Source organism: Cibotium barometz, chromosome 23, assembly GCF_041138505.1.
Source record: "Cibotium barometz isolate CiBa-2024 chromosome 23, ASM4113850v1, whole genome shotgun sequence".
Lineage (NCBI taxonomy): Eukaryota > Viridiplantae > Streptophyta > Polypodiopsida > Cyatheales > Cibotiaceae > Cibotium > Cibotium barometz.
In genome coordinates this window covers 26,149,625-26,176,285 of record NC_141068.1, presented here as the reverse complement: position 1 = coordinate 26,176,285, position 26,661 = coordinate 26,149,625, and the positions used below count along the sequence as shown (strand labels likewise).

General features: G+C 41.9%; 1 protein-coding gene across 1 annotated transcript; it reads left to right on the top strand.

Annotated features, from left to right (window-relative positions):
• Positions 1-1,177: 1,177 nt before the first annotated feature.
• Positions 1,178-22,984, top strand: TTN7 (Structural maintenance of chromosomes (SMC) family protein). Its single transcript, XM_086817368.1, has 28 exons — positions 1,178-1,387; positions 1,971-2,046; positions 14,754-14,792; positions 14,876-14,943; positions 15,043-15,114; positions 16,032-16,111; positions 16,216-16,294; positions 16,371-16,488; positions 16,588-16,763; positions 16,863-17,108; positions 17,292-17,413; positions 17,521-17,665; positions 17,769-17,941; positions 18,040-18,139; positions 18,261-18,397; positions 19,349-19,550; positions 19,701-19,788; positions 19,869-20,022; positions 20,205-20,352; positions 20,434-20,625; positions 20,748-20,931; positions 21,115-21,185; positions 21,310-21,461; positions 21,544-21,712; positions 21,789-21,938; positions 22,042-22,137; positions 22,230-22,404; positions 22,504-22,984. Exons 1-28 carry the CDS (start codon positions 1,373-1,375, stop codon positions 22,692-22,694), a joined length of 3,618 nt encoding a protein of 1,205 aa, XP_086673494.1. The 5' UTR covers positions 1,178-1,372; the 3' UTR covers positions 22,695-22,984.
• The last annotated feature ends 3,677 nt before the right edge of the window (positions 22,985-26,661 follow it).

The window sequence follows — 26,661 nt, the reverse complement described above, 5'->3', positions numbered from 1 at the left end:
TGTGAGAGGAAGGACTCACGTATCCCTTGTATGAAATTCCAAAAATTATCGAGTTTGATTTTCCAAGGCATACCTTCCTTGTTGTACTTGGTCTATGCTCTGATACCATTGTAATAGGATATTTTATCAAAGAATTTACGTAAGCTCTCTCACTCAAATAAAAACATGTGAATTACATAATCAAAATTATCACTTCTTCATAGCATAGCATGAGGAAGAAAAATACTCAACAACACCAAGAACAAAAGCATTGGGTGCAATCTCCCTCCCAACGTATGTGGCTCTCTCTTCCACACGCGGTATTTTAATCATACTCATATTTTTAGTCCATAGAGCCATAAATAGCACCTATTTCACTTTTGGGCTTTTGCTTTACAATAAATCACTTTGTCCAAAGTTATAAGGTTTCCACATGATAAAACCATGGCCCAAAAACATATACAAATGGACCAATGATTACAAATCTACTTATGCTCGCACACACATTAAATTATCTTGTGCACACGCACGTAAACTCTAGCCACATTATAGGCTATAAAATAATCAATTAAATGCTAATACAAAATATCATAATTAACACATGATTTTCGTCTTCACAGCACCGCTTAGTCCATCATCCACGTAGTAACACCTCAATCGGTACCCTCGCACATTGCAACACCTTAATCGGTACCCTTGCACATGTCATCACCTATACTCACAGACATAATCCATGTTAACCATAGTATCAAACCACACATACCCATGGCACAGCACACACGGGTGTTCCCAATAACACAAGATTGATTTCTGTAACACGAATTGACACTCCCACAGTTCGAACTGACACTCCTCCGTGATGTCTATGGAAATCTTACATGCGAACGAGCCCCCTCCCACCCCTGCTCTCTCTTTTTTCTTCCCCCTCATACCATAAGGTGTACGATCAAGGACCTTTTACACATCTTTGTTAGTGGTGGACGAGCAAAAAGGCAAAGAGAATCCTGCCTTTTTCACGCTGCATCTTGCCTACCCAAAATTCGTGGATGAGGAGTCTCCCCAGTCCATGCGGAATTTTTTGGAGCTAGCCCGCCTTTTCCTCTCTGGAAGTGTGGGAAGGACCTAAAGAAGAGAGGAGCACTGGAAAAAAAAAGTGTAAACACCCTTAATTCTAGCATGTGAACAGCTCCTGTGAAGTGTGCCACGTCATCAGTGACCCCCAACTCAGCAAGGGGGGGGGGGGGGCAACATTTTTATAGCATGGGCAAAATTTGGCAATACGCAGAGGCTTCTCCGACACTCCTTTTTCCCGCGTTGAGGGCGAGCAGGCTCACATATGCTACACAATTGAATCTCGTATGCACAAACCCGGACGCCATCGCCGTCCCACACCATGTATATCAAGCTGGTAACTCGCTGCCCTATCTGTGTTCTCAAGGTTTTCTGTTTCCCATAGATTTCCTGCAGTTTTTCTGCAGCAGAAATTTGCAGAGAAACACTCTTTCTTTTGAAGCTTTTAGAGCTTCTTAGGCTATGGAGAACGCCGCATTTTTTTCAAGCTTTCAGAGCTTCTTAGATGGGAAACGAGTCTTTGGAGCAACTTTTTATGTAAATAAGCACGCTAGGCTTTGCAAGGAAAACTGTAATTGGTGCCCTAATATCCTACAAAGCCACGCTAGGGTCGTAATTCTGTCTGTAGAGACCAATTGAACCATCAAAACTAGGGTTTCGGTTCTGGTTTTCAAGGTAAATTGATGCCCTAAAATCATCATATTGTGTTGACAGTTCTCTTGTTTTTTTAGTTAAACTTTTTTACTGGGTGTATTGCTTAATTTTTGTAAAATGTTTTAATACAACAAATTCTGTTGATAGGTCTCCTGTTTTTTTTAAAATCCCCATTAAAAAAAGGTTATTCATAAAAAAAGCCCTTGTTTAGGAATAATTTTCAATTTAATGCGCCTTTTTTATTTTTGGCTTTCTGTTTTGGTCAGGTTGTAATAGAGGGTTTCAAGAGCTACAAGGAGCAAGTTGCAACTGAACCTTTCAGTCCCAAACACAACTGTGTTGGTATGTCTTTCTATCTGATAACCTTTCACATGTTTGAAGCACTCAATTTTGTTCAATTAAAAAAAAAGGTTTTTATTACTCACCCACCTCACTGGAGAAAAACCAAGGAATGCTACTTTCTTTTCAACATGACCTCTCTCGTAGGGTGGGATGTGACAGCAAGGGCCTGCTGATGCCACTCCTCAGACTTTTAGACTATCATTGGGAGCCCTAATCTTATCATTGAGGTCATTATAAACAGAAAAAGCAGCACTTATTTCATGAAGTATGACACATGGCCATTTAAGAGAGATTACATGTTCTAAGAGTTGTGCTGAGTGCATTTCTTGTTATCCTTCTGTTTCATGAATGCTATTTCCTTTTTGGAGGGTGGGATGTGACAGCAAGGACCTGTTGATGCCACTCCTTGGACTTTAAGACTGTGATTGTGAGCCCTAATTGTATCATGGGGTCATTATATACAGGAAAAATAGCACTTACTTCATGAAGTATGACACATGGCATTGTGACTGAATTTCTTGTTATCCTGCTGTTTCATGTCAGGACTGTTTCAGCAATTCATCTTGGAAAAATTTGGGAAATCAAATGTTTGTTCTTTTTTCCCCCCTCACCCAAAGAGTAGCGTAAGATGCTCTTTGGGTGAGGCTGACTTTCTGATGCTCTTGCTCTTGCTCTTTGGGTGAGGCTGACTTTCTGATGCTCTTGCTCTCAGTGTTTTACCAAATTGGAAAACATCATTCGTCTTTTCTCACATTCCGTCAGCTGTGTAGCGGTGGACTGCTGCCTTTGCTGTCTACAAAAGCCCCTCCAACTACAGCCCTGTAAAATATTAATCGTGATTAATGTGGGAATAAACAAGTGCCTGTAAACTAGCATTGTATGTAGGCTTTAAATAAGGCGGTTCCAATGTGGCTCGTATGTATAAGTCTTCTGTGTGGGAACAGCCTCTTAGAAGGCATATGTGGTGGCATCATATTTGGCATAAAGAATATGTGGTGGCAGCATATGCGAATATGTAAAGGGGACCTATGTCTATAATGAATTTATGCTTTCCACTACTCTTGTACTCCCTCAATCCCTTTGCCCTTGTGCTGATTATCTTGTTGGTCATCATCATCTCTCTCTCTCTCTCTCTCTCTCCCCCCCCTCCCCACTAGCTGTGCGTTTGCACTCTAGGCATCTTACTAACATTTGGTATCAGAGCTTTTGCTGCCTTTGCCTTGCTACAGCCAGTGGAGCTCCATGCACAGTACAAGGCACCGCCTCCAACGGTTGATCTAGAGCCCGCGCCGCCAACTTGACGGGTGGTGCTAGTGCGCATCTAACCACCACCGCCGCCGACCAGATGGAGGGTGCTACTGTAGCGAGCACTACTGCTGCCAGTGGGCCGCTTGTCTGTGCCACCCTGGTTGGTGCCTGTGCCCAATGGCCATCCGCACAGCTTTGCTCCACCTTCGTGCGCCGCTCAGCTGGTGGTTGTGCCGCCTCAGCCAGCTCGAGACTAGCTTAGCTCACTGTTTGAAATCATTGCCTCACCCACAGCTTCAGCTCCAGCTGAGCCTTGTACTCAAGCATCTTGTTCACAAAGGTACACGCATTTTGGGGCTTTCTTTTTCATACACTTTTTTTGTCAAATTCAAAGCCTTTGTGTTGCATATTTGGGGATTCTTATTCATAAGGGGAAGTTTTGTAAAGTGGAAGCATCCATAGGCACTCTTTGTACTTGTGCATATCATCTAGGCACTCTTGTTCCTGTGCAACACTCCCGGATTCTTGTGTTAACTCATTCAAGTATACACCCTGTTTTTGGTATACTTTGGTGATCGCACCTTCAATCCCGTCATATCTCAGCAACTCTCTATACACACTTCCGTAACTCTCTCTTTCTCCTCTTTTCGCAAGAGCTCACATCAAGGGGGGATTTCTTGTTCCTCTCCAGCTTTGGGAAATTCCGTACTGCTATGAGGATGTTGCAAAGAGCTGCTTTCACCGCAAGCCTGCTAATAGGACCTTTGTGGTGGTTTCTTACCGAGAAATGTCCACCAGTCACACTGGAGTGGACTTGATCAAGGACATCTATGTCCTCTAACATCAACTCGTGGCAACTCCTCGATAGCGTCAAGAGGGACTCAAACTACGGCACAAATTGTGTTAGGCATTTTAGCACCGTCTCTTGGATCCACTGAAGATCAAAGACGGTAGAATGCCTGTGACGCTCAAGCAATGGCCATGATTGCTTGTTGGAAATAAGTGCACACTAGGTGTACTATTTCTAGTCTAGTTTCAACTAAGTCTTTGTGTCTTGAGTCTAGTGCCATGTGGCACCTCTACATTTATCCCATAAGTCAGTCTACTCAATCTTGTACTTCTCACCTATATATTGTAGGTGTCACATCAATGAAAGTATCAATCTTGTGTCTTGTCTACACTCATCTCAAGGTAACTCTTTGTCTTTCATTTTTTTGTTTTTGTTCTTGTTCCATTTCTAGTCTGCTCTAGCTTTCATGTTTCTCTACATGGTATCAGAGCAAGTTATCACTTATGCTCCCACTGCTAAGAATGACAAAGCCATCCTGCTCGGTCTTGGAGATGATTACATTCATCACATCTCCGACATACAGTCTGCTTCTCGAGCATGGATCACTTTGGATACCCTTTTTGGACCCCGTTCTAAAAACTCTAAGATTGCACTTATGATCTCATTCTTTGATCTATATATGCAGGAGGGAGCTACTATAGCCTCTCATGTCAATTATTTTCGCAGTCTTATGGTTCAGCTTTCATCAGTGAAGTCCCCAATCTCCGAAGATATTGCTATTGCTGTGCTTCTCAAAAGCTTACCTGACACCTATGCTACTCTTGTCACTACCTTCAAGTATCACAATAATCCTACTCTTGAAGGTATCATCAATCCTCTCCAAGAAGAGGAAAGAATAAAACAACAAAAGGTAATTGACACTGCATTTTTAGCAAAGAAAGGAGGTTCTAAGGTAAGAAAGCCTTGCACCCATTGTGGAAAAACTAATCATATGGAGAAGGACTGCTTCAAGGCTCATCCATGCACCATTTGTGGCCGTGATAATCACCGGGAGAAGGACTGCTACTCTAAAACCTCTACATCAGCCCTTGCATCTACCTCAGCCCATGTTGCTGCAGCATCTACATCAGCAGATCTTGCTGTTCATTCCTCACATGATGAGGAACGGGCCTTCTGATTACTTCACCTTTCTTGTCTACCACTTTGACCACCGATGATGTAGGTCAAGGGGTTCTAGTGTCTTACTCATTATGCTTTTTGACCTCTCTCTTGTCCCTACCCAAGAGGCAGAGATTGCCCTTGAGGAGGGGATGTCTTCAAGGTCCATCTGTTTGTCTACAGTCAGTCTTCTGTCTATCTAGTCTTGTCTGTCTATCTATCTGTTGTCTGTCTATCTGTCTATCAATCTGACTGTGTCTTGTTTTAGATCCATCTTGTCCCTACCCTTGTGGACCCATATGAGGATATCACTTGAGGAGGGGTGTCTCAGGATCTTTTTGTCTCTCATGTCTTGTCTCTCAGTCTATCAGTCTTTATGTCTATCTTCTAGTCTTGTCTGTTTTGTCTTCCTCCTAGTGTCCACTTAAGGAGGGTGTTGGAAATAAGTGCACACTAGGTGTACTATTTCTAGTCTAGTTTCACTTAAGTCTTTGTGTCTTGAGTCTAGTGCCATGTGGCACCTCTACATTTATCCCATAAGTCAGTCTACTCAATCTTGTACTTCTCACCTATATATTGTAGGTGTCACATCAATGAAAGTATCAATCTTGTGTCTTGTCTACACTCATCTCAAGGTAACTCTTTGTCTTTCATTTTTTTGTTTTTGTTCTTGTTCCATTTCTAGTCTGCTCTAGCTTTCATGTTTCTCTACATTGCTCTTTCAGTCAAGCGATCAATTGTACCTCACATTTGATCTTGTAGCTCTGCAAAGGTTGCTTGAGGCCATGTTCTAGTCTCGTAACGAAGCACGAGTTTTGTACTTGATGCGGGAGTTGGACAACTTGACCATGAACGAGGGTGATTCCATCGTAGCTCATCTTACCAAGGTAAGAGACCTAAAAGAACAGCTACTGAATATAGATAAGGTAGTTGATAACAGAAAGTTGGCCACCACCATTCATAACTCCTTGCCTGAGTCCTATCAGAGTTTCCATACTTCTTTGAATCTCTCTATGAGAGGATGTTGTTGGAGGAGAATGACTCAAACACAAGAGCCTTAGCCAAGGAAGTGCAGAGGAGATAGAGAAGAGTGAGAGTGAGAGAGAGAGAGAGAACTCACACAATGCTCAAGAATATCTTGAATGTCTTATTGAGGCTCAAGGGAGACCTCGTATTTATAGTGATACAAGGGTATGGGCGGGCGCCCAACTTATGGGGCGCCCGGCGGACCAAATACAAAGAATGCCTTTACAAGGCCCATATGGGGGCCAAATGTACAAGTAAATATATGGCCGCGAAGCTCTCGAAAAGAGCTATGCGATGATCAAGGTCCGGAGGCGAAACTGGGACTTTATACCCAACAACCTCCCACTTAAAGGGCCAGTGAAGCTCCTCTAAGCTATGTAACTCCCACCCGCTGTAGACACATATCAAGCTGTGCTTTTGGCAAACTTTTGGTGAGAGCATCTGCAGGGTTCTCATGAGTGCCAATCTTGACCAAACTGACCAAACCATCATCTAGCACCTGTCTGATGAAGTGGTACCGTACATCAATGTGTTTGGTACGAGCATGAAACATGGCATTCTTAGCCAGGTATATGGCACTCTGGCTATCACAACCAAGGACCGGAGCCCTCTCTGGCAATCCAAACTCTGTGACAAGGCGTGCTAACCAAATGGCCTCCTTAGAAGCCTCTGTGACGGAGATGTACTCGGCCTCAGTAGTAGAAAGTGCTACTATCCTCTGGAGTCTAGAGCACCAAGAAACAGCACCACCTGCAAGAGTATAGATGTACCCACTAGTAGACTTGCGGGTATCAGAATCACCTGCCATGTCTGAATCACAATAACCCTGCACCTCAAGTGGACCTTTACCATACATAAGGCATTTCTTCTGTGTCCCCTTCAAGTACCTCAAAATAGACTTTATAGCATCCCAATGTGCTTTGCCAGGGTTGGACATAAAACGACTGACTACTCCCACTGAATGAGCAATGTCTGGCCGTGTAGCAACCATAGCATACATAAGAGATCCACAAGCAGAAGCATAAGGGATCCCACGCATAGTACTGGCTGCATCATCATCTTTTGGGCAATCATCCTTGGATAGTTTAACATAGGGCTGCAATGGAGCACCCAAAGGCTTAGAATCAGCCATGTTAAATCTATCAAGGACTTTCTGGATATACTTCTCCTGTGAGAGGAAAAGCAACTTCTGTGCTCTGTCCCGTCTAATCCGAAGACCCAAAATATGTTCAGCTGAACCCAAGTCCTTCATAGCAAAAGCTGACTTCAGCTGGTCCTTAAGAGCTTCCAAAATGCTCTTATTCTTCCCTGCAAGAAGCATGTCATCAACATACAGCACAAGTATCACTGGGCTGCCATCTGCATCAGTTTTAGTATACAAGCAATGATCTGCATGGCTACGATTAAACTTTTGGTTAAGCATGAAAGCATCAAACTTTTTGTACCACTGCCTCGGGGCTTGTTTCAGCCCATAGAGACTACGCTTCAGCTTACAAACCAGATGTTCTTTGCCAGGAATGACAAAGCCTTCAGGCTGCTTCATATACAGCTCTTCATCTAAATCACCATGTAAGAAAGCTGTCTTTACATCCATCTGATACAGTTCTAAATCCAAAACAGCAGTGAGAGCAAACAAAACACGAAGGGTGGTCATTTTGACCACAGGAGAGAAGACCTCCTGAAAATCAATCCCTTCCTTCTGAGCATAGCCCTTAGCAACAAGGCGGGCTTTATACTTAGGCTGGCCGTCAACTGTCTTGACTTTGTACACCCACTTGTTAGGAATAGCCTTCCTTCCTTTGGGCAACTCAACCAAGTCCCAAGTGTCATTTGCATGTAGAGACTTAATCTCCTCCTGCATAGCATGCTCCCACTTGTTTCGGAGTTCACAAGACTTAGCCTCTTTGAAAGTAAGAGGCTCACCCTCATCTGTAAGCAAAACATGTTGCAAAGAGGGATCAAAACGCTGAGGTTCCCTCCGAAAGCGAGTAGACCTCCGTACCCAATGATCATTGGCTGGTTGGGGGTCAATATCGGGAGGAATCATAATTTCAGCATCAAAAGGCTGCGGGTTTTCACGAACAGCCTGATTTTCAGCATATAGGGGTTGCTGCCCTACACCTCCAGGAGCATGAAGCGGCTGTCCAACCTCTTCTGGCTCAAATATCACGGACTCATTATCTTCAGCCCTTTGTGAAGCATCCTGGGGCTCATTTTCAGCATCAATGGGTGGCTGCCCTTGCTGAAATTTGACCTTTTTCTGATCACCATGAGAGGCACAAACATTACGGAGCAGCTTTGCCTCATAAAATACAACATCCCGGCTGCGAACCACTTTGTTGGTTGATGGCAACCACACACGGTAGCCCATCTCACCTTCATCACCGTAGCCAACGAAGGTGCCCTTCTCGGACTTAGCATCAAGCTTGTTCCGGTCTTCCTTGCGGATATGCACATATGCATCACAACCAAAGATGCGTAAGTGGGCATATGAGGACGGTTTGCCAGACCAAACCTCCTCAGGGATTCCACCTTTCAAAGCTGTGTGTGGAGATCGATTGCAAACATGAACTGCAGTTTTCAAGGCTTCTCCCCAAAAATCCTGAGAGAGATTAGCTGTGGACAGCATGCATCGAATTCTTTCACACAGTGTACGATTATACCTTTCAGCCACACCATTTGAAGAGGGACTATAGGGGGGTGTAAGTTCCCTCTTAATGCCATTATCATCACAAAATTTCTGAAATTTAGTACTAACAAACTCACCCCCATTGTCAGTGCGTAAGCATTTAATCTTCACTCCTGTTTGAGTATGAACAAATGCATAAAACTTTTGAAATGCAGCAAAAGCATCATCCTTAGATTTCAACAAAGTGATCCATACTTTTCGTGAGTGATCATCCACAAAAGACACAAAGTACTTTGAACCACCTTTAGATTTAATGGGCATGCTGCATATGTCAGAGTGGACCAAGTCCAACTTTTCAGCCTTGCGAGAGGCACGAGAGGAGTAAGAACTCCTATTCTGTTTCCCGTACAAGCAATCATTACAAAAATCAAGCTTGCTTCCTTTTGCATCAAACTTGTTCAAAGAGGACAAAATGGAGAGACCCTTTTGGCTCATGTGGCCAAGTCTCTTATGCCAAAGCTCCATGTGGGAGCGTACCTCTGCAAAAGCAATAAACTTACCAGACAAAGCCTGACCATGAAGGCTATATAATGTTCCTTTCTTGCATCCTTTTGAAATCAGCCTTGTGCCTTTGGTCAATTTCCATGTGCCATTTCCAAATATGGCCGTGTATCCCAAGGCATCAAGCTGGCCCACAGACAGGAGACTGGTTTTCAAACCAGGCACATACCTCACATTTGGCAGCACAAACTCACTACCATCCTGCAAAGTCAAATTCACGGTGTCCATACCTTCAATATTGCAAGCATGATCATTCCCCAAGAACACCTTTCCTCGGGAGCCTGCAGTGAAAGTTGCAAAACACTCCTTGATAGGAGTTACATGAAAAGAGGCACCTGTGTCAATAATCCAAGTCTGTGAAAGCACATCAGATTCATACATCAAGGCATGAATAACATCTGGTTCTGTGACATGCAAGTTATGAACATCAAGTGCAGAAAAAACACATAGCACATCATCTGAGTCAGACAGTTCCTCTATGACAACACCAGAGGCCACATTGGCCTTGCTCTTGTCCTTTTCGAACTCTTCTGCTTTGCTGGAATTACTCTCTTTTTCCTTCTTTTTGTCATTTGAATGACTGGATTTCTTCTTCCGGTCTTGCTCCATCTTGTAAAATTTGCAATCTGGCTTCTTGTGTCCTTTACGACCACACTGGTAGCATGTAACATCAGACTGCTGGCCCTTGCTCTTGCTTCTACCCTTTGAATTGGTAGTAGTATTTCCCCGCTTGGTCGTCCTCCCTCGTGAGACATTTGCAGAACCGCTAGTCTCTGAGGTCTTCCTCCGGATATCTTCATTGAGAATAGCACCCCTGACTCCATCAAAAGTTAGGTTGGGATTTGTCCCAAGTGACACCACAAGTGTTTCCCAAGAGTCAGGCAAAGTAGTGAGCAAAAAGATAGCTTTCAACTTATCATCAAAAGCAGGCAATCCAGAATCCTGCATCTGATTAAGCACCCCTGTGAAAGTAGTAATATGCTCTACTGCATTCTTAGAATCATCAAGTTGCATATTCATGAGTTTCCTGATGAGATGTACCTGGTTCACTGGCGTGGTGATCTCATAGGTGCTTCTCAGCTTCTCCCAAACGGCATAGGCTGTTGTCAGCCCTTTGAGGTCTACAAGAACCTCATCAGCAACAACAGCCATCTGGAGATAGGCAACGGCCTTTCTGTTCAGGATTCCCCATTCATCATCTGTCATAGCAGCGGGTTTGAACTGCTCAAGTGCAGTATCACATTCCCGCAGATAGAGGATATTCTGAATCCTCACCTTCCAAAGATCAAACCCAGTGCCTGCAAACTTCTTAATCTCTAGTAGACCCTTAAGATCACTTGTAGACGCCATGACTTATCAAACTGACACTTCAGAAAGTAAGCAATAGCAAGATGTTATGTACCAGATATGGGTTGAATGTAGGATGCTCGTAGATTGATGAAACAACTTCAGGTGAAGGAGACGGCGCAAGAGAATCACCGAATGTCGATGTAAACCCGCCGAGGGGCAGTAGGTTGCTATCTTTGGAGTTGCTCGGAGTTCCTGGCTGCTGGAGGCAGCGCCGGCTGCTGCTAGTGGCCGTGGAGCTGCTGGCTGCAGCCCGGACTGCTTGCTGGTGGCCTTGGGGCTGCTGGCTGCAGCGTTGGCTGCTGCTGGTAGCCGTGGGGCTGCTGGCTGCAGCCCTAGCTGCTGCTGGTGGTCGTGGGGCTGCTGGCAGCAGTGTTGGCTGCTGCTGATGGCAGCCGTACAGCAAGGAGAGGACAGAACAGCAAACGCAGCAAAGAGGGGCAGCAGAAACGCAGCAAAGGGGGGAAGCAAGGGAGAGGAAAAACGCAGCAGAAGGGCAGCAGGGGTGGAGCAGAAAACGCAGGAGAGGGAAGAGCAAGAAAAAACAGCAAAAACAGTCTCCTGCGTTAAAAAAAAAAGAAGAGCAGCACTCTAAAAAAAACGCACCATCTTGATGATAGAAGGGAGGTGTTTGACGATCCCGTAGTCAAGTGGTGGAAGACACCTCTAACTCCATAGCTTCTGCATACAGCTTCCCTCCATAGCTCTGATACCAGTTGTTGGAGGAGAATGACTCAAACACAAGAGCCTTAGCCAAGGAAGTGCAGAGGAGATAGAGAAGAGTGAGAGTGAGAAACTCACACAATGCTCAAGAATATCTTGAATGTCTTATTGAGGCTCAAGGGAGACCTCGTATTTATAGTGATACAAGGGTATGGGCGGGCGCCCAACTTATGGGGCGCCCGGCGGACCAAATACAAAGAATGCCTTTACAAGGCCCATATGGGGGCCAAATGTACAAGTAAATATATGGCCGCGAAGCTCTCGAAAAGAGCTATGCGATGATCAAGGTCCGGAGGCGAAACTGGGACTTTATACCCAACAAGGATGTTATCCTATATCCCTTGGAGAGCTGGTTGGAGTACTTCTCCATGAGGAGCAGACAAGGAAGAACTAATCTAGGGGTGATGAAAGCATAGGAGACCAAGCCTACTTCTCTAGGGACAAAGGCAAAGTGGACTCGTTACAGGGTGACACCAAGAAGAAGAAAGGGAAGTCATTATTGTCACAAACCAGGACACTACATCGAAGAGTGTCGAAAGAGGCTTGCAAAGCTGAAAGATGACGAAGACTCTACAAACTCCGCTTCTTCTACATCCGATGACAAGAAGCAGCATTGAGAAGAAAAAGTAAACCTAGTCCAGGATGACCGGGCTTTCTAGCCACATTATCACTACGGGAGGGAATGTTAAATATTAATAGTGATTAATGTGGGAATAAACAAGTGCTAGGTGGTTGTGTAAACTAGCACTGTATGTAGGCTTTAAGTAAAGTAGTCCAATGTGTGTAAACGACCGCTAGTATGTATAAGTCTTCTGTGTGGGAACAGCCTCTTAAAAGGCATATGTGGTGGCATTATATTTGGCATTAAACATATGTGGTGGTAGCATATGCTTTAGAATATGTAAAGGGGTCTCTCCTATAAAAAGGACCTATGTCTATAATAATGAATTTATGCTTTCCACTACTCTTGTACTCCCTCAATCTCTTTGCCCTTGTGCTGATTATCTTGTTGGTCATCATCTCTCTCTCTTCTCCCCACTAGCTGTGTGTTTGCACTCTAGACATCTTGCCACAATCTCTTTGCCCTTGTGCTGATTATCTTGTTGGTCATCATCTCTCTCTCTTCTCCCCACTAGCTGTGTGTTTGCACTCTAGACATCTTGCCGACAGGCCCTTTGTAGGCCCTTATATACTGCGATAAAAGTCACCTAATGTGTTCGTACTACACTTAAAATGTACCCAGCCTTAGGCCGCTTGGCCAGGTGGGTTTGCAGATGTTCAGTCTAGGATTGCTTCAAAGCTTTCTTGTGCTGATTTGTGCACTGACCAATAGTGTGTACCATGCGTGTGCAAGCCTTAACATACACTTGTAGTGTTATGTACTTGGAGCTAATCCTTGGATTAGCGGGCCCAAGGTTAGGGGACCCTTGGATTAGGAAATAGTAGGCATATGCAGAGGGCTAAGGTTCATAATTAATAAAACTAGGCTATTGGCTATCTAGTAGGTTAGCTATTTATAGCGGGTAGTTATCATTATATAAGTGATGCCTTGGGTAATGATTGTGTAGTCAAGCGTGCGGTGCACTTTTGATGGGGCCTGTGCTTGGACTAGAGTTTGTACTCCTTGTGGACATGGAAGATCATAGATAGTCTTGCGTAGGGTCTTCCTACCATGCTAGTGGTATGGGACACCAGTGCTAACTGGCATGTATGTGGGGAATGGAACCTTAGCCCCTGGCTTGGGGGTGGATCGAAATACTGATCCTATGGTTGGGCGGTGAGCTTTCCTGCACCCTATTTATTTGGTTTCTCTAATGTAACATGCAACGGCATTATGCGTAATGAAGGATCCTGTCACACAAAGTCTCACACCGCCTTCTTTATCTTGAGTTTTACAAGTCTTTAGCAATCCACTTTATCGCTTCAAACTTTAAGAGAGAGAGAGAGAGAGAGAGAGAGGGGAGATCTGTACACCTTATTGGGTCCCAAATTACCCACTGAAGGGTCCCCCCTCGTATTGCTAGGAGTATTTGCTTTATTATCTTTGAAGAGAATGACTTTATGACTGACTTGGGACTGTAGATAAGCCAAACGCAAGACCTTTGAAAGACCAAGAGTCGTGCTGAACTGTACACAGTTGTAGAAGCACCAATGATGACCGATCTCAAGCCTATGCACTCTTCCAATAGAATGTAGGAAGGCTGCAAATCTGAGGCTGAGAGAAGGGGCTGATCGGGACTGTTTCTAGGTTGTGTTATGCATTATGTATGAATGAGAATGCTACGTTTTACCTTCACCAAAGTGGCTGTAGCAAAACTGGAATTCTATTGTATGCTGAAAACGCAAGGTGGATGAAGCAAGGTTGCTGGCTGAATGCTGAGATGCTGTGTTATGCTGATGGGTGGCTGCAGGTACAAGCGATGATGCTCCTAGTGCTGAAGAATAAGACTTGGGATTAAGTGGATTTGCCTCTTGGCAAGAAGGCAATTGGTACATACCCTACCACATGGGGTTATTCTTAAATGTTTGTCCTAGACTGGTACATCTACACTAGGCACCTAACGTTAATCCTAGGTTAGAGGGGTGCTTGGCTAGAGGACGGCTTCACACTAAGTGAAGGAAGGCTTTAAATAGGAGACATAGTTATAAAAAGAACTATGACTTATAATAAAAGTAGGGCTAAGTTCAGGGCCTAGGCTCCTAAATTAAAAGTCTTCGTTTGATATTATCTTTTGATTTCCTCTCCTTAGTAGCTAGGTTTGTTAGTTTATTTATTTTTGATCTTTCAAATGCTTTGTTTTTGTCTTTGTCCTTCTTCACTATTATTTCTTTCTCAAGTCTCTCAATTCGTAAGTTCAGATTTTTCTGACCTTATGAAGGTATATAAGTTTAGGGCCTAGGTTCCTATATAAGTGAACCCAAGGCGTAGTTCTAGGACACGATCGTCTAGTCTGACTCGTAGCCTAAGGCCCAACAGGATTGCTCACCGCATGGACGCCTGCAGGGTGTGGCTTGGTGGTATGGGACGCTTGGAACCACTCAAATTCTTTGGCTGAACTAGGCATACATTTATTGCCCTTGTGTTCTCAGTAGGGTGCTTGTTTTTAGCTGATCTACAAATCTTGGTATCAGTAGCTCTGTTTTTTCTAAATAAATAAATAAAATGTAGAAATAAAAACCCATCTTCAATTATGAATGTTGTTTATTTTGCGAGATGCACTGCAGTTGGAGCAAATGGCTCTGGGAAGACCAACTTTTTCCATGGTGCGTTATAAATTTTTGAACTGCAAGTTCACCATTGTTTTCATTTCGTAAGTTTTCATGTTATTGATTTTGGGAGGATGTAGCTATTCGGTTTGTTCTTAGTGATCTTTTCCACAATTTGCGAGCTGAGGATAGACAAGCCCTTCTTCATGTAAGTTTTATCCTATAGATCCTTGTATATTTTATGAGTTTGGATTGCTGTACTTGAAGAGTCTTTACAAGCTTCATTTTGATCCTGATTTACTTGCAGGAAGGTGCAGGACATCAAGTTTTGTCTGCTTTTGTGGAGATTGTCTTTGACAACAGTGACAACCGGATTCCAGTAATTGTCTGTTGATCCCTGCAATTTGAAAAAGTTCTAGTATTATTGTTTTGATCAAGGACACATCCAGGGCTACTATTTTATTGAAGGAATCAATTGGTGCACTCAGTTGTTTTCAGTTCTAGCAATAATTCCAGAATCTGACCATTATCTTCAGGAAAAGGCAGTTGGCCTGACACTTACTGATTTATTGACCCTGTTGTAATACCAAAGTGGATGCCAAGATAGCTTGAGATCTTTGTTCTAGTTGTCTCCAGCTGGATGGCTCTTAAGGATTTTTGTTATGCTACAGAGATCATAGTATGTTCTCTTCTGCAGTGCCTTCTGCTCTTTTTGCTCTTTAGTGCCCATCTTCATCACTGCAGAGTCTGACTTCAATGTTGGTTCTCCTATGTTCTCCAAAGATCAAAGTGAAGCTGTTCTTTGTGTTAGGTTTTGGGCCTACTTTTGGGGAGGTTTTTTTTGTGTGAATACAAGTTGATCAAAGAAATCAATTGAAGCATCGCCATAGTTGAAATGTACATTGTGGAGGGTGCCAGTCTTTAGATGTTGTTCTTTAGTCAACTCCTTACCTTGTCCTCTTTGTGTTTTCTCCCTCCCAACCCTTCCTCACACCGGTTAGGATGTTTTAGAAGTGAACATTTATCATATTAAGAATTCACGAACCTATCAAGTTTTGCTAAAGAGCAGATAAAGTAGAGGCAATCAATTGAAAAATGTAACAATGCTCTTCTTGTATGCAAGAGAGGCAAAAGATGCTATGTAAATTTAATGACCACTTGTGTGCTATTAGGTTATGTAGTACTATAGTTCTGACTAGAAGGAGGTTCTGATTTTGTATGCTTTTAGGCTGGCCTTTCTTCTTGGTGGTTGATACAAATGGACCATTATCTTGGTTGCGCTCTTTTGTTTAATAGGTTGATAGAGATGAGATCCGCTTGAGGAGAACAATTGGGTTAAAGAAAGATGAGTATTTTCTGGACAAGAAGCACATTACGTGAGTTTTCAAAACTAAAGCATGGATGCACGGAGATTGTGTTGTTGTATAGGTATGTTGCATGTGCTGCAGGTCATGAAGCCAATTGTTTGTGAATGTGGCAGAAAAACGGAGGTCATGAATCTTCTAGAAAGTGCTGGCTTCTCTCGCTCGAACCCCTACTATGTTGTGCAGCAAGGCAAGGTGTGCTATTGAATTTTTGTTCGTTTATCATATGCTCATTTTTTCACCGAGGATGCTTATGGAGAAGTTGCTACAGATTGCTTCCTTGACGTTGATGAAAGATGCGGAGCGTTTAGATTTGCTCAAAGAAATTGGTGGGACTCGTGTATATGAAGAACGCAGGAAGGAAAGCTTGAAGATCATGCAAGATACTGGCAAGTTCTCATGAACTGATCTTAGTAGGCATGGCCATCAGAGAGGAAAGTATGGAATGAATGCGGGTGATGATTGGTATACTCTCATGTAACATGCAGAAAACAGGAGGAAACAGATAATTGAAGTGGTCCAATACATTGAAGAGAGGCTGCAAGAATTGGATGAAGAAAAGGAGGAGCTAAAGAAGTACCAGCAACTTGACAAACAGCGGAGATCCCTCGAGTATACAATATTTGAAAAAGAATTGCTTGATGCAAGACAGAAGCTTGAGGAGGTGCTCTCTAATTTGGTGTATTTTTCAGATCTTGACCAATTTACTTCCTGGCTGCATATGAGCCTAACAAAGTCTTTACATTTCGGTTTTTACCTGTAGACCGAGGAGGCACGTGCAAAGGTTTCTGAGAAATCAAGTGCAATGTATAACAATGTGCTGGAATCACATGAATGTTTGAAGACATTGGAGAAGGATTTGAAAAAAATCAACAAAGATCTGCAAGGTTTAGTCAAGGAGAGAGAGACTGCAGATAAACAGAAAACAGAAACAATAAAAACATGCACAAAAATTGAGCTTGATGTTCAAGACATTGAGGAAAGGATAAATACTGAGGCCAGAACAAAGGTTTGTGTTGTATTTTTCATCCCGTGATTAAAGAATTATCCGGACAGTAGACTGATGTGGCTCTCAGATTAAGTCTATCAATGTTACTTTTGGAAAATGCGATTTACATATAGTGAAAACACGGAGCATTGATTTCTTTGATTCTTTTAATTTTTCTTTAAGCTATACTGATCAACTGTGCAGGAAGAAATCACAAAAGAACTCAAGGCCCTTGACAGGGAAGTTCAGAGGTCAAAAAAGGAACTAGAGAAAGTGAAGCCGTTGTATGACAATCAGTTGCTAGAAGAGGAGGAGATAAGCAGTCGGTGTGCATCTCTATGGCATTGTTGTTAAGCAAAGGGGGTCTAAATATTAATCAGTGTATCTTTTAAAAAATTATACATCCAGCTTAGCCTTGGTTTTGACCCTGCAGAATTAATGAACGAGAGAAACAGCTCAGCCTTCTCTATCAGAAACAAGGTCGAGCTACTCAATTTGCGAACACAGCTGCAAGAGACAAATGGTTGCAGAAAGAAATCGAACAGCTGCGATCTGTTTGTGCAACAAACATTTCACAGGTTGGGTGTGCAACCATTGTTTGAGCAGACATAGTTTTGGTAAGCCAGCGTCATTTCCACCTCTACTTTTCCAATCCAAATGCTGGTATTCTTTGATGAGCAGGCAGACAAACTTGAGAAAGAAATTCAGCAGCTCAAAGACGACCTGTTACAGCTATCTGTTAGTAAGGAAGCTCGCTTGAAAGAGTGCCAGGAACAGGAAGCTGTTATTGAAAAGTGTCAAGAAGACTTTGCAGTTCTGAAAGTTCAGCGAGATGAACTACAGGAAACCAGAAAGTAGGGTCTTGAGTTTCTTTTTTAGGCTCTTTGGATCTAAATAGGAGCATATTTCAACTTTCTACTTAATTGTGTTCATGATAAATGTACATATATAGGAAGCTTTGGAAGCAGGAAAATGACTCAACAAGTGAAATTGACAAGCTAAAAACAGAGATTATGAAAGCTGAGAAAAGTTTGGATCATGCTGCTCCAGGGGTATGCATGCAAAGTGATACTCGTGTTTTGTCTTCCATATTTAAAGATATCGCACTGCACATATTTTTATTTTTTTGCAGGGTATATCATCGCCTAATTTTCGCTTGAAATTTTCTCACAGGATATAAGGAGAGGGTTGAACTCAGTGAGGCGTATCTGCAAGGATCATAATATTCCTGGTGTTCATGGCCCACTTTGTGAGCTGTTGGATTGTGATGAAAAGTTTTTTACAGCAATTGAAGTCACTGCAGGAAATAGGTAAATGGCAGGCAGGATCAAATGTAAAGGCATTGTATGCTAATTGGTCCTTGAACAGGCATTAAATGGTAAAGGTGGGTAGGAGGCTTGCTGTCAAAGCAACAAATACTGAATGTGAGTATTGGTCACGATTTGCTGTGGTCTTAGTGGAATGGTACAAATGTTTCTCTGTGGTGAGCTTTTTGAGTACAAAGCAACTGGTAGCATACTGTAGAATCTATCTTAGATTGGTGAGGCCTTGTTGTGGCAGTCTTTGATGGGCCTCAAGGGGGACTTGAATAGTGAAGTGGAAGGTGGGGAGATGGGCAGGAAGCGTGGCATGCCTCCACCTTATACATATAAGGTGGAGGCTTTAGCATGAGGTTGCTTTGTGCGGTGGAATGGGCCTTAAGTATCAGAGAATGATAAGGTTAGAGTTCATCGTATTTGTCCAACAGATATAGCTAGAAGCGTCCAATTGATTACTTGGAAGGGTCCATATGGAACTTGTGTTCTATGGATTCATGCAGGTGAGAGACTGAAACACTGACATTAAGTGATGGTCAAGTCCCATCCCTTGTACATCATGATTGGGTAAGGTCAAGGGCCATATAGTGTTTCTTGCTATAAGAATGCTGCACAAGATTCACAAGCATCTTTTTGCTGCCTGCTACATAACTGCACTCGACAAGTAGTTCAAAGGTGCACGAAGATGCACATTACATCAATAGATAATGATAAGCAACACAGAAACTTGCACATTTGTTTGAATTAATAAAGCATGGCTCCATCATGTAAGGAAGCAAGACATGGCTTTCTCTTTGAAGCAATGCGCTGCATGCCTCTCTAGGGGATTGGTATATTTAAACCATCTGAACTTCAGTCACAGTTTTAGCACTTATTGCATACTGGAAAGCAAAAATTCCCTTTCATTGCAAAGCTTTTTGGTGAGAAATTTCGTTGGTGTTGCAGTTTGTTTCATGTAGTGGTGGAGAATGATGAAATATCCACCAAAATTATCCGCTATTTGAGTGCTGAAAAAGGTGGAAGAGTCACTTTTATGCCTTTGAACAGAGTGAAGGCTCCCAAAACAAACTATCCCAACAGTCCAGATGTTGTCCCTCTCTTGAAAAAACTGAAATTTTCCTCTCGCTTCACACCAGCTTTTGCACAGGTAAAATGCTTGGGCTAGCATCTCTTCTTTGTGGTGTCTTTCTGCTTGGTAGGGGTTCCTCTATTTTTCCATGAAGATGTAAGATCAATACGAAGAAAAGCAATATTTAAGTAGTTAAGATGGCTTTGATCTCAAATGGCTGCCTGACAGGTATTTGGCAGAACTGTCATTTGTCGTGATCTGGATGTAGCTACAAATGTAGCTCGTACTGCTGAGCTTGATTGCATCACCTTAGAGGGTAATTATCCGTCAAATCTGTTAGGTCTAGCTTCTGATACCTTGTCTCAAATAAATTTATGCTCCATCTACTGGTTGCAGGTGACCAAGTCAGCAAAAAGGGTGGCATGACGGGGGGGTTTTATGACCATAGAAGATCTAAGTTGAAACTGATAAGTATAATACGAGAGGGCACAAAATCTATAAATTCAAAATATGATGAACTGGAGAAAGTCAGAGCTTCTCTTCAAGATATCCTATCATTTTTGTCTTTGAGCTGCTGTTCTACAGGACCTAACTTTTGGTTTTAAGCTTGGATGTCCTTGATCAGTATGAACACAATGCACATGCACACGTCTTTGTGACTCCTCCATGGGTCTTTTTGCCCTCTCCTGCTATTTTACTCCTACCATTCCGTTTCTTAACACTCTTACATATTGACCAGAAGATAACAGCCATCGTGAGTGACCAACAGAAGCTGGATGCAAAGAGAGGCCATCACAAGTCTGAATTAGAGCAGCTGAAACAGGATTTTTCAAACATCAAAAAACAGGAAGCATTTATTCTAAAAGCACTAGAGAAAAAGGTGAGCTAGGTACTACAACTAAAACTCTCAGATTTTAAATGGAAGAGGCCATTGCCATACTGACTAACCTCTTCTCAACAGGAAAAACTGCTAGCAAATGCTCATAATCAGATCCAGCAGCTGGAATCATCTCTGGCCATTAAAGAAGCAGAGATGGGTACTGATCTCATTGACCATTTGACTCCTGACGAGAAAGCACTGCTTTCTTCTTTGAATCCAGAGATAACACAACTCAAGGAGAAGCTCATCAAGTGCAAGACTGCAAGAATGGAGGTAAGCAAGGCTCTTTTTGAAAAGAAGCGGAGGGGTTTTAGCTCTGTACATGCATCACATTTACCAATCTACATCATTTTGAATTTCTGAGTAGCTTGTGAAGCTGTTTTCTCTGTGGGCAGACTGAGACCAGAAAAAGTGAGCTTGAAGCTTCCCTGTCAACAAACTTGGTGAAGCGGCAACAAGAGCTTGAGGCACAACTTTCCTCCAATGATCCAGAAGTTCTTACAGTGGATCTCAAAGCAAAGCGGGAAGAGTTACTGACTGCAAAGAGTGCTGTGGATGAAGCAACACGGCACTTGAAAGGTCAGTATGGTGTTAAGCTTTTCTGCAAACCACTGGGGTTCACAAATCTTTATAGCCATTCTTGGATGGAACAATGCTGTAACAGTCCTGGTATTTTCAAGGTAGTTAACAAGGCTGATTCTATTGCCTTCTAATTTACAAGGCTTAACTAGATATTGATTTCTTTCCTTTTTCTATATGCAGCTATAGTTGACCAAATCGATAAGCATACAAAACAGGTCAATGATCTGAAGGCATCTAAAGATGAACTTAAGGTGAGAATTTCTTTTTGTATGAGTTAGGATGCAAACCTTCTCTATTTTGATATGAGCGGAGTCCAGAACTTCACATCTTTTAACTTTTCTCTTGAGCGCCTGGCTGTTTCCTCTTTGTTAACAGACATCAGAAGACAATTATGAGAAAACCCTTCAGGATGAAAAAAAAGACCTTGAACAACTATTAAACAGGAGGAACCTCCTCCAAGTGAAGCGTGAAGATCTCATGAAGAAAATTAGGGATCTGGGCTCTTTGCCATCTGATGCTTTTGAAAAGTAAATGTCCACATTGCTAGAATGTCTCTTTGGTATGAATTCTGTTATGACGATTGCTAAGAGATGGCAGCATCTTGATCAGGTATCAGAAGAAGAGTCTAAAGGAGCTGCACAAGATGCTTCATAACTGCAACGAGCAGCTGAAAAAATTCAGCCACGTGAACAAGAAAGCTTTAGATCAATATGTCAACTTCACTGAGCAGAGGGAGGAGCTGCACAAACGGCAAGCTGAGCTTGATGCTGGAGATGAGGTATGACATGGATAGCTGAACACAGGTGTAACCTTGCAACTTAAATTTTATTCATTTCTTGCTGCTGCATGTGCAGAAAATAAGAGAGTTGATCTCTGTGTTGGATCAACGCAAAGACGAGTCCATTGAGAGAACATTCAAAAGTGTAGCCAAGAATTTCAAAGAGTCTTTTGCTGAGCTTGTATCGGGTGGTCATGGATCTTTAGTTATGATGAAAAAAAGGAAGGTAGTTACTGATCAGATCTCCCACGTTCTTTTTCTGTTGGTGGTGCTTAGAATGTCTGTTATTCTTGTGCTAGTTCTAACAAAAGCCGGAACTATCTTGGTAGGTGGATGAGGTGGATGATGAGGATGCAGATGATGATGCAGATCGCAATGCAGACAATGAAGGTCGAGTGGAAAAATACATTGGGGTAAAAGTCAAGGTAGGCTTCAAAATTAGCAACTTTGCGACTTCTCGTAGGTCTCTATTGTTGGCAACTTTACGTAACAACACACCTATTGCATGCTATCACAGGTATCTTTCACAGGTCAAGGAGAGACCCAATCTATGAAGCAACTATCTGGTGGACAGAAAACTGTTGTGGCCTTGGCTTTGATATTTGCCATACAAAGATGTGATCCAGCTCCTTTTTATCTCTTTGATGAGATTGATGCAGCATTGGATCCCCAATACAGAACTGCTGTCGGAAGTATCCAGTTCATGTGTCATGCTTTCTTTAATTTAGAATAATTTATATTTTGTTATTTTTGGTGTCTTCTATGTTGTCATCTTAACTCATCTGTGCTAGATATGATAAAGAGGCAAGCTGACACATCAAATACACAGTTCATTACCACTACATTTCGGCCAGAGTTAGTCAAGGTTGCTGACAGGGTTTATGGGGTGACCCATAAGAACCGAGTGAGTCGGGTAGATGTCATCAGCAAAGAGGATGCCCTGTACTTTATTGAGCAGGATCAGAGTCACCAGAATGAATGATGGGGATGTAACTTGATGCTTTTTTTAGGGTGTACATTGACAATGTGCCTTTCAATATGGTGCATATAAAAGGAATGCTTTGCTTTGTATAGACTTCTCTACTTTTAGACTCGGTAATGTGCACCTTTTTAGGGGTGGTCTGTTGGTGGGGAGGTTTTGCTTTCTCTCATTTTACGTGACAAATGACTGTCCATGGAATGTGTTTGGACCTTTGTACAGAGGTATGTAGTCAGATAAATCCTGGATCTAACATATTTTTCTCATATTTTTCTTACGGGGCTTGGACTTCAGACGTGGGAACATATTTTTCTTGCAAGAAAGAAATGGGGCTTTGACTTCAGAGGTGGGTTCGTTTGCCTCCGAATGCAGCGATGAAACAATAGAGGTGGATGGTCCTAGTGTGGGAAATTAATTTGACCTTCCGTTCATTACACTGTGTTGCCAAGAATCTGTTGGCATCTGAAAAAGTCTGATTGTTAGGGAGTGCTAGGCTCTGATTCTATCTCGTTCACCTTCGGATGTTATTTTGGAGGGGGGCTTCACTAGTTTGGTGTAAGAGTTGGTCAAGCGTGTGATCTTTCATATAGTGGGGAAAAACAACGTAATTTGATGTAATAGTGAACAAATTGACACCTTATGTTGGCATTTATAAATTACAGTCCAAGATAAAGTGAAAACCATATGGATCTTAGAAAGAAATACAAAAGAGCTCCTCATGCATGTGGATCTTAATCAAATTGTTATAGAGGTCTAGGAAAGAGTCTCATTGCAAAAATTAAAAAAATTTGAAAGAAGTCTTTATAGAAATGTCATTTGGTGCTTTGAACTTATACAAATAATTTAAGAGCTAAGTGCTTGTTATGCACTGTCCTCGCCTAAAAGCTGAAGTCTAGGAGCTACATGCTATTGGATAGTCTTAAGGAACTGAAGGGCATCATTCTCTGGATTTGAGAGGAGCTTACATTTACACAACTCGAACAAAGAGCAAAATTGGAGGAGGTGAGAATGTGAAAAGCAGAGAAGTTGGCATAGCTATGAGGGGTGAACCCTTGAGTGCTTCAAAACCCCCCCTCCTTCCATCCAAAATACATGTCAACAAGGTTTCAATGAGCATTTGTATTGTTTCCAATTTCATATTGCTGGTGGAGACCCTGTTGCCCGATGGAGGGATGTTGTAGTGCCCGTTGGGGGTGTTCGTGGTGCTCGATGGTGATGCGTCTCTTACGTGCGTTAGTCTCCCGTTGCGCATTCTGACAGTTGCCTCCTCTCTCTTCCCCCAAAGCGTGCAAAATGTATACGGAAGTGAGGAAAGCACTCTACGTACGCCTGTCTAAAGCTGTGTTGTGAAAAAAAAGCTATATGAAAGCTCTCTCAGAACATGAGTTCAGTCAGCTTATACAATTACATAGGGTTCATCTTTATCAAAATAAGGCCACAGTAAGCCATAAAAGTTTACAATGCCACAAAAGTTACATAGGATATATCAAATAGGAGTGCTGTTTAGAGAGTAGTCTACATGTTCTCTACTGTGTTTGGAATTTTCAGAAATCTGTCCATGGTGTATCACTGTCTTGCAGCCATGCTATTTTGTTGTTAAAGTTCATGGAGCTTTCCTGTAGCAATTTGCTGGATATGTTGGGTAGTGGAATCCACAATTCTCTGCCAATGGGTTAGTTTCTTAAAGTGCTGGGAATTTGAACTATGTTTATTAATGACAAATTGGTTTCACATAGTCTTTTATTCCTCTCTTATTTTTAAATAATATTTGAGTCTGGATTAATGAGAGAATCAGTGGATTTTATCTTTAAATTCTAGGGTAATTATTAATCTAATTTATCCCTAAAAATTAATTACTCAAGTCACTTAAAAGTCTAATTTTTCTTTGAAATGATTTATACAATTTATACCCTAATTTAATATTAAATCCATGTGTATGTGCATTATGGTCCTCTCTCTATAATTTTTTAATTCAAACCTAGACTATTTCTCCTAATTCTAAGGTTGGGTCAATTCTATTAATCTAACCCTTTCTTAGACTTTAAAGAGCAGCCTGGATGACATTTTATGTAGTAGCTGACAGTCCATCACTCTATAATCTGTGTATTATACATAGTAGGCCTGAATTCTCTAGGGATCTCATTACATGTCTCCCATCTTTATTCACAAGGTAGCTTGTTTGAGTTTATATGCAGGGATATATATTTTCTAGATAGAGGGAGAAGAACCATAACTATCTGTGCCTTTCCACTTTTCAAATTTGGTAGACAGTTTCTCAAGGACCCATAACCATGTCTGATTAAATGGTTTAATTAAGGTTAGATAAAGTAATCTTTTATAACCCTGACACACAACTCCATGGTGGAACTTAACCCCTCAATCTTGCTCGGTGCAAGTCCCTGGGCTAGTACCCATAATCTCACAGGTAACTCCTTTAACTCCAACGCCAGTTAATCCACAGCCAGAATCTGTCGAGGTGCCATACAGTGTGGGTAGTGTGGAAGCAGCTTAGATTTTTCTGGTGTTGGAAAGCTATGTTTTTGAGCTTATGCAAAAAGCTCCAGGCCATATGCTCACTGCTCTGCAACACTAAGCTTTGGATGGTGATCTCCAATAGGTGGAGGTGGTTACTGTGGAAGCTATGGTGGCGGGGCCAAGCCAAGTATAGGAAGGTTGTGACACAATCAAAGAGAGTAGCCACATAGTGATACCAACGTCAACTATAATTATGAGTAGGCAAGAGGCACATGCTAAAATTATGAGTAATACCTTCACATGCTATAATTATGAGTAGTAGGCAAGAGGCACATGCTAAAATTATGTGGCATTCCATGATGAGGTCATCGTCTTCAGACTTGAGACCCACATGCTAAAATTATGCAAGTACTCTACGATGAGGTTGTCGTCCTCACGTGAGCTGATCGTTGAGGTAAAAGAGGATTTTTATTAGCAAAAATTTGGACTCAAAAAGGCCCTCTAAGAAAGGCCATGTCATCATTTTTTAAAGAAAAAAAAGAGGACCATGGCAAATCTTATGTATCTTACGTCAAAACCTCTACATGCGACGTTCTATTGGAAAGCTTTTAAAAAGTAGATTCTAATCTATCACTTTCGACAAATTTGGAATTGATATGCTCAAGTTATACTTTCCCCTTCTAATCTATCGATTCCGATAAATTTGGAGTTTTTATGCTTAAGTTAAAAGGTATATTCTAATGATTGTGATATCCATGTGTTTTTTCCACTAAAAGATAGATTCATTCCAATGATTGTGACATCCATGTAACATGTATGTCATAATCGTTGGAATCTACCTTTAAGTGGGAAAGACATAACTTGAGTATATCAACTCCAAATTTGTCGGAGCTAGTAGATTTAAAATCTATTTTTCAAGGACTTTTCAATATTAATGACAATCGTTGAAATCTACCTTTTATTGAAAAAAACAAAACTTGAGTAAATTTTATAAGAAGTGATAGACTTAGAATCTACTTCTCAAGGGCTTTCCAATGGTATGTCACATGTGGGGATTTTGACGTAAGATACGTAAGGTTCACCATGCTTCCCTTTTTATTTTTTTAAAAAAGTGATGTCATGCCTCTTCTTAAAGGGCCTTTTTTAAAGTCCAAATTTTCCTAATGCCAAAGGGAATGACACTCATTTGGCAAAGCTGTGACAAAGACCGTTGCGCTCATGAGTCAAAGGAATGTCATGGAAAACTTGTGCATATGAACTTGGACTAAATTGTAGAAGGATTTGTAAGAACAAATTAAGTTTCATCTATAGAAAATGCGCCATACTACAGTTGTCTAGTAGGAAGAGAAGTTGGTGGCATGCAAAAGGACTAGTTCAAAAGGTAGCTCTGTGTATTATGTAACTTCATTAAAGCGTTAGGAAAATTATGAGCTCATTTTGGGGTCCTCTGAGTTTCATGCTCTCTGTCTCTCTAGAAAATGGGGCCATGGTGAAT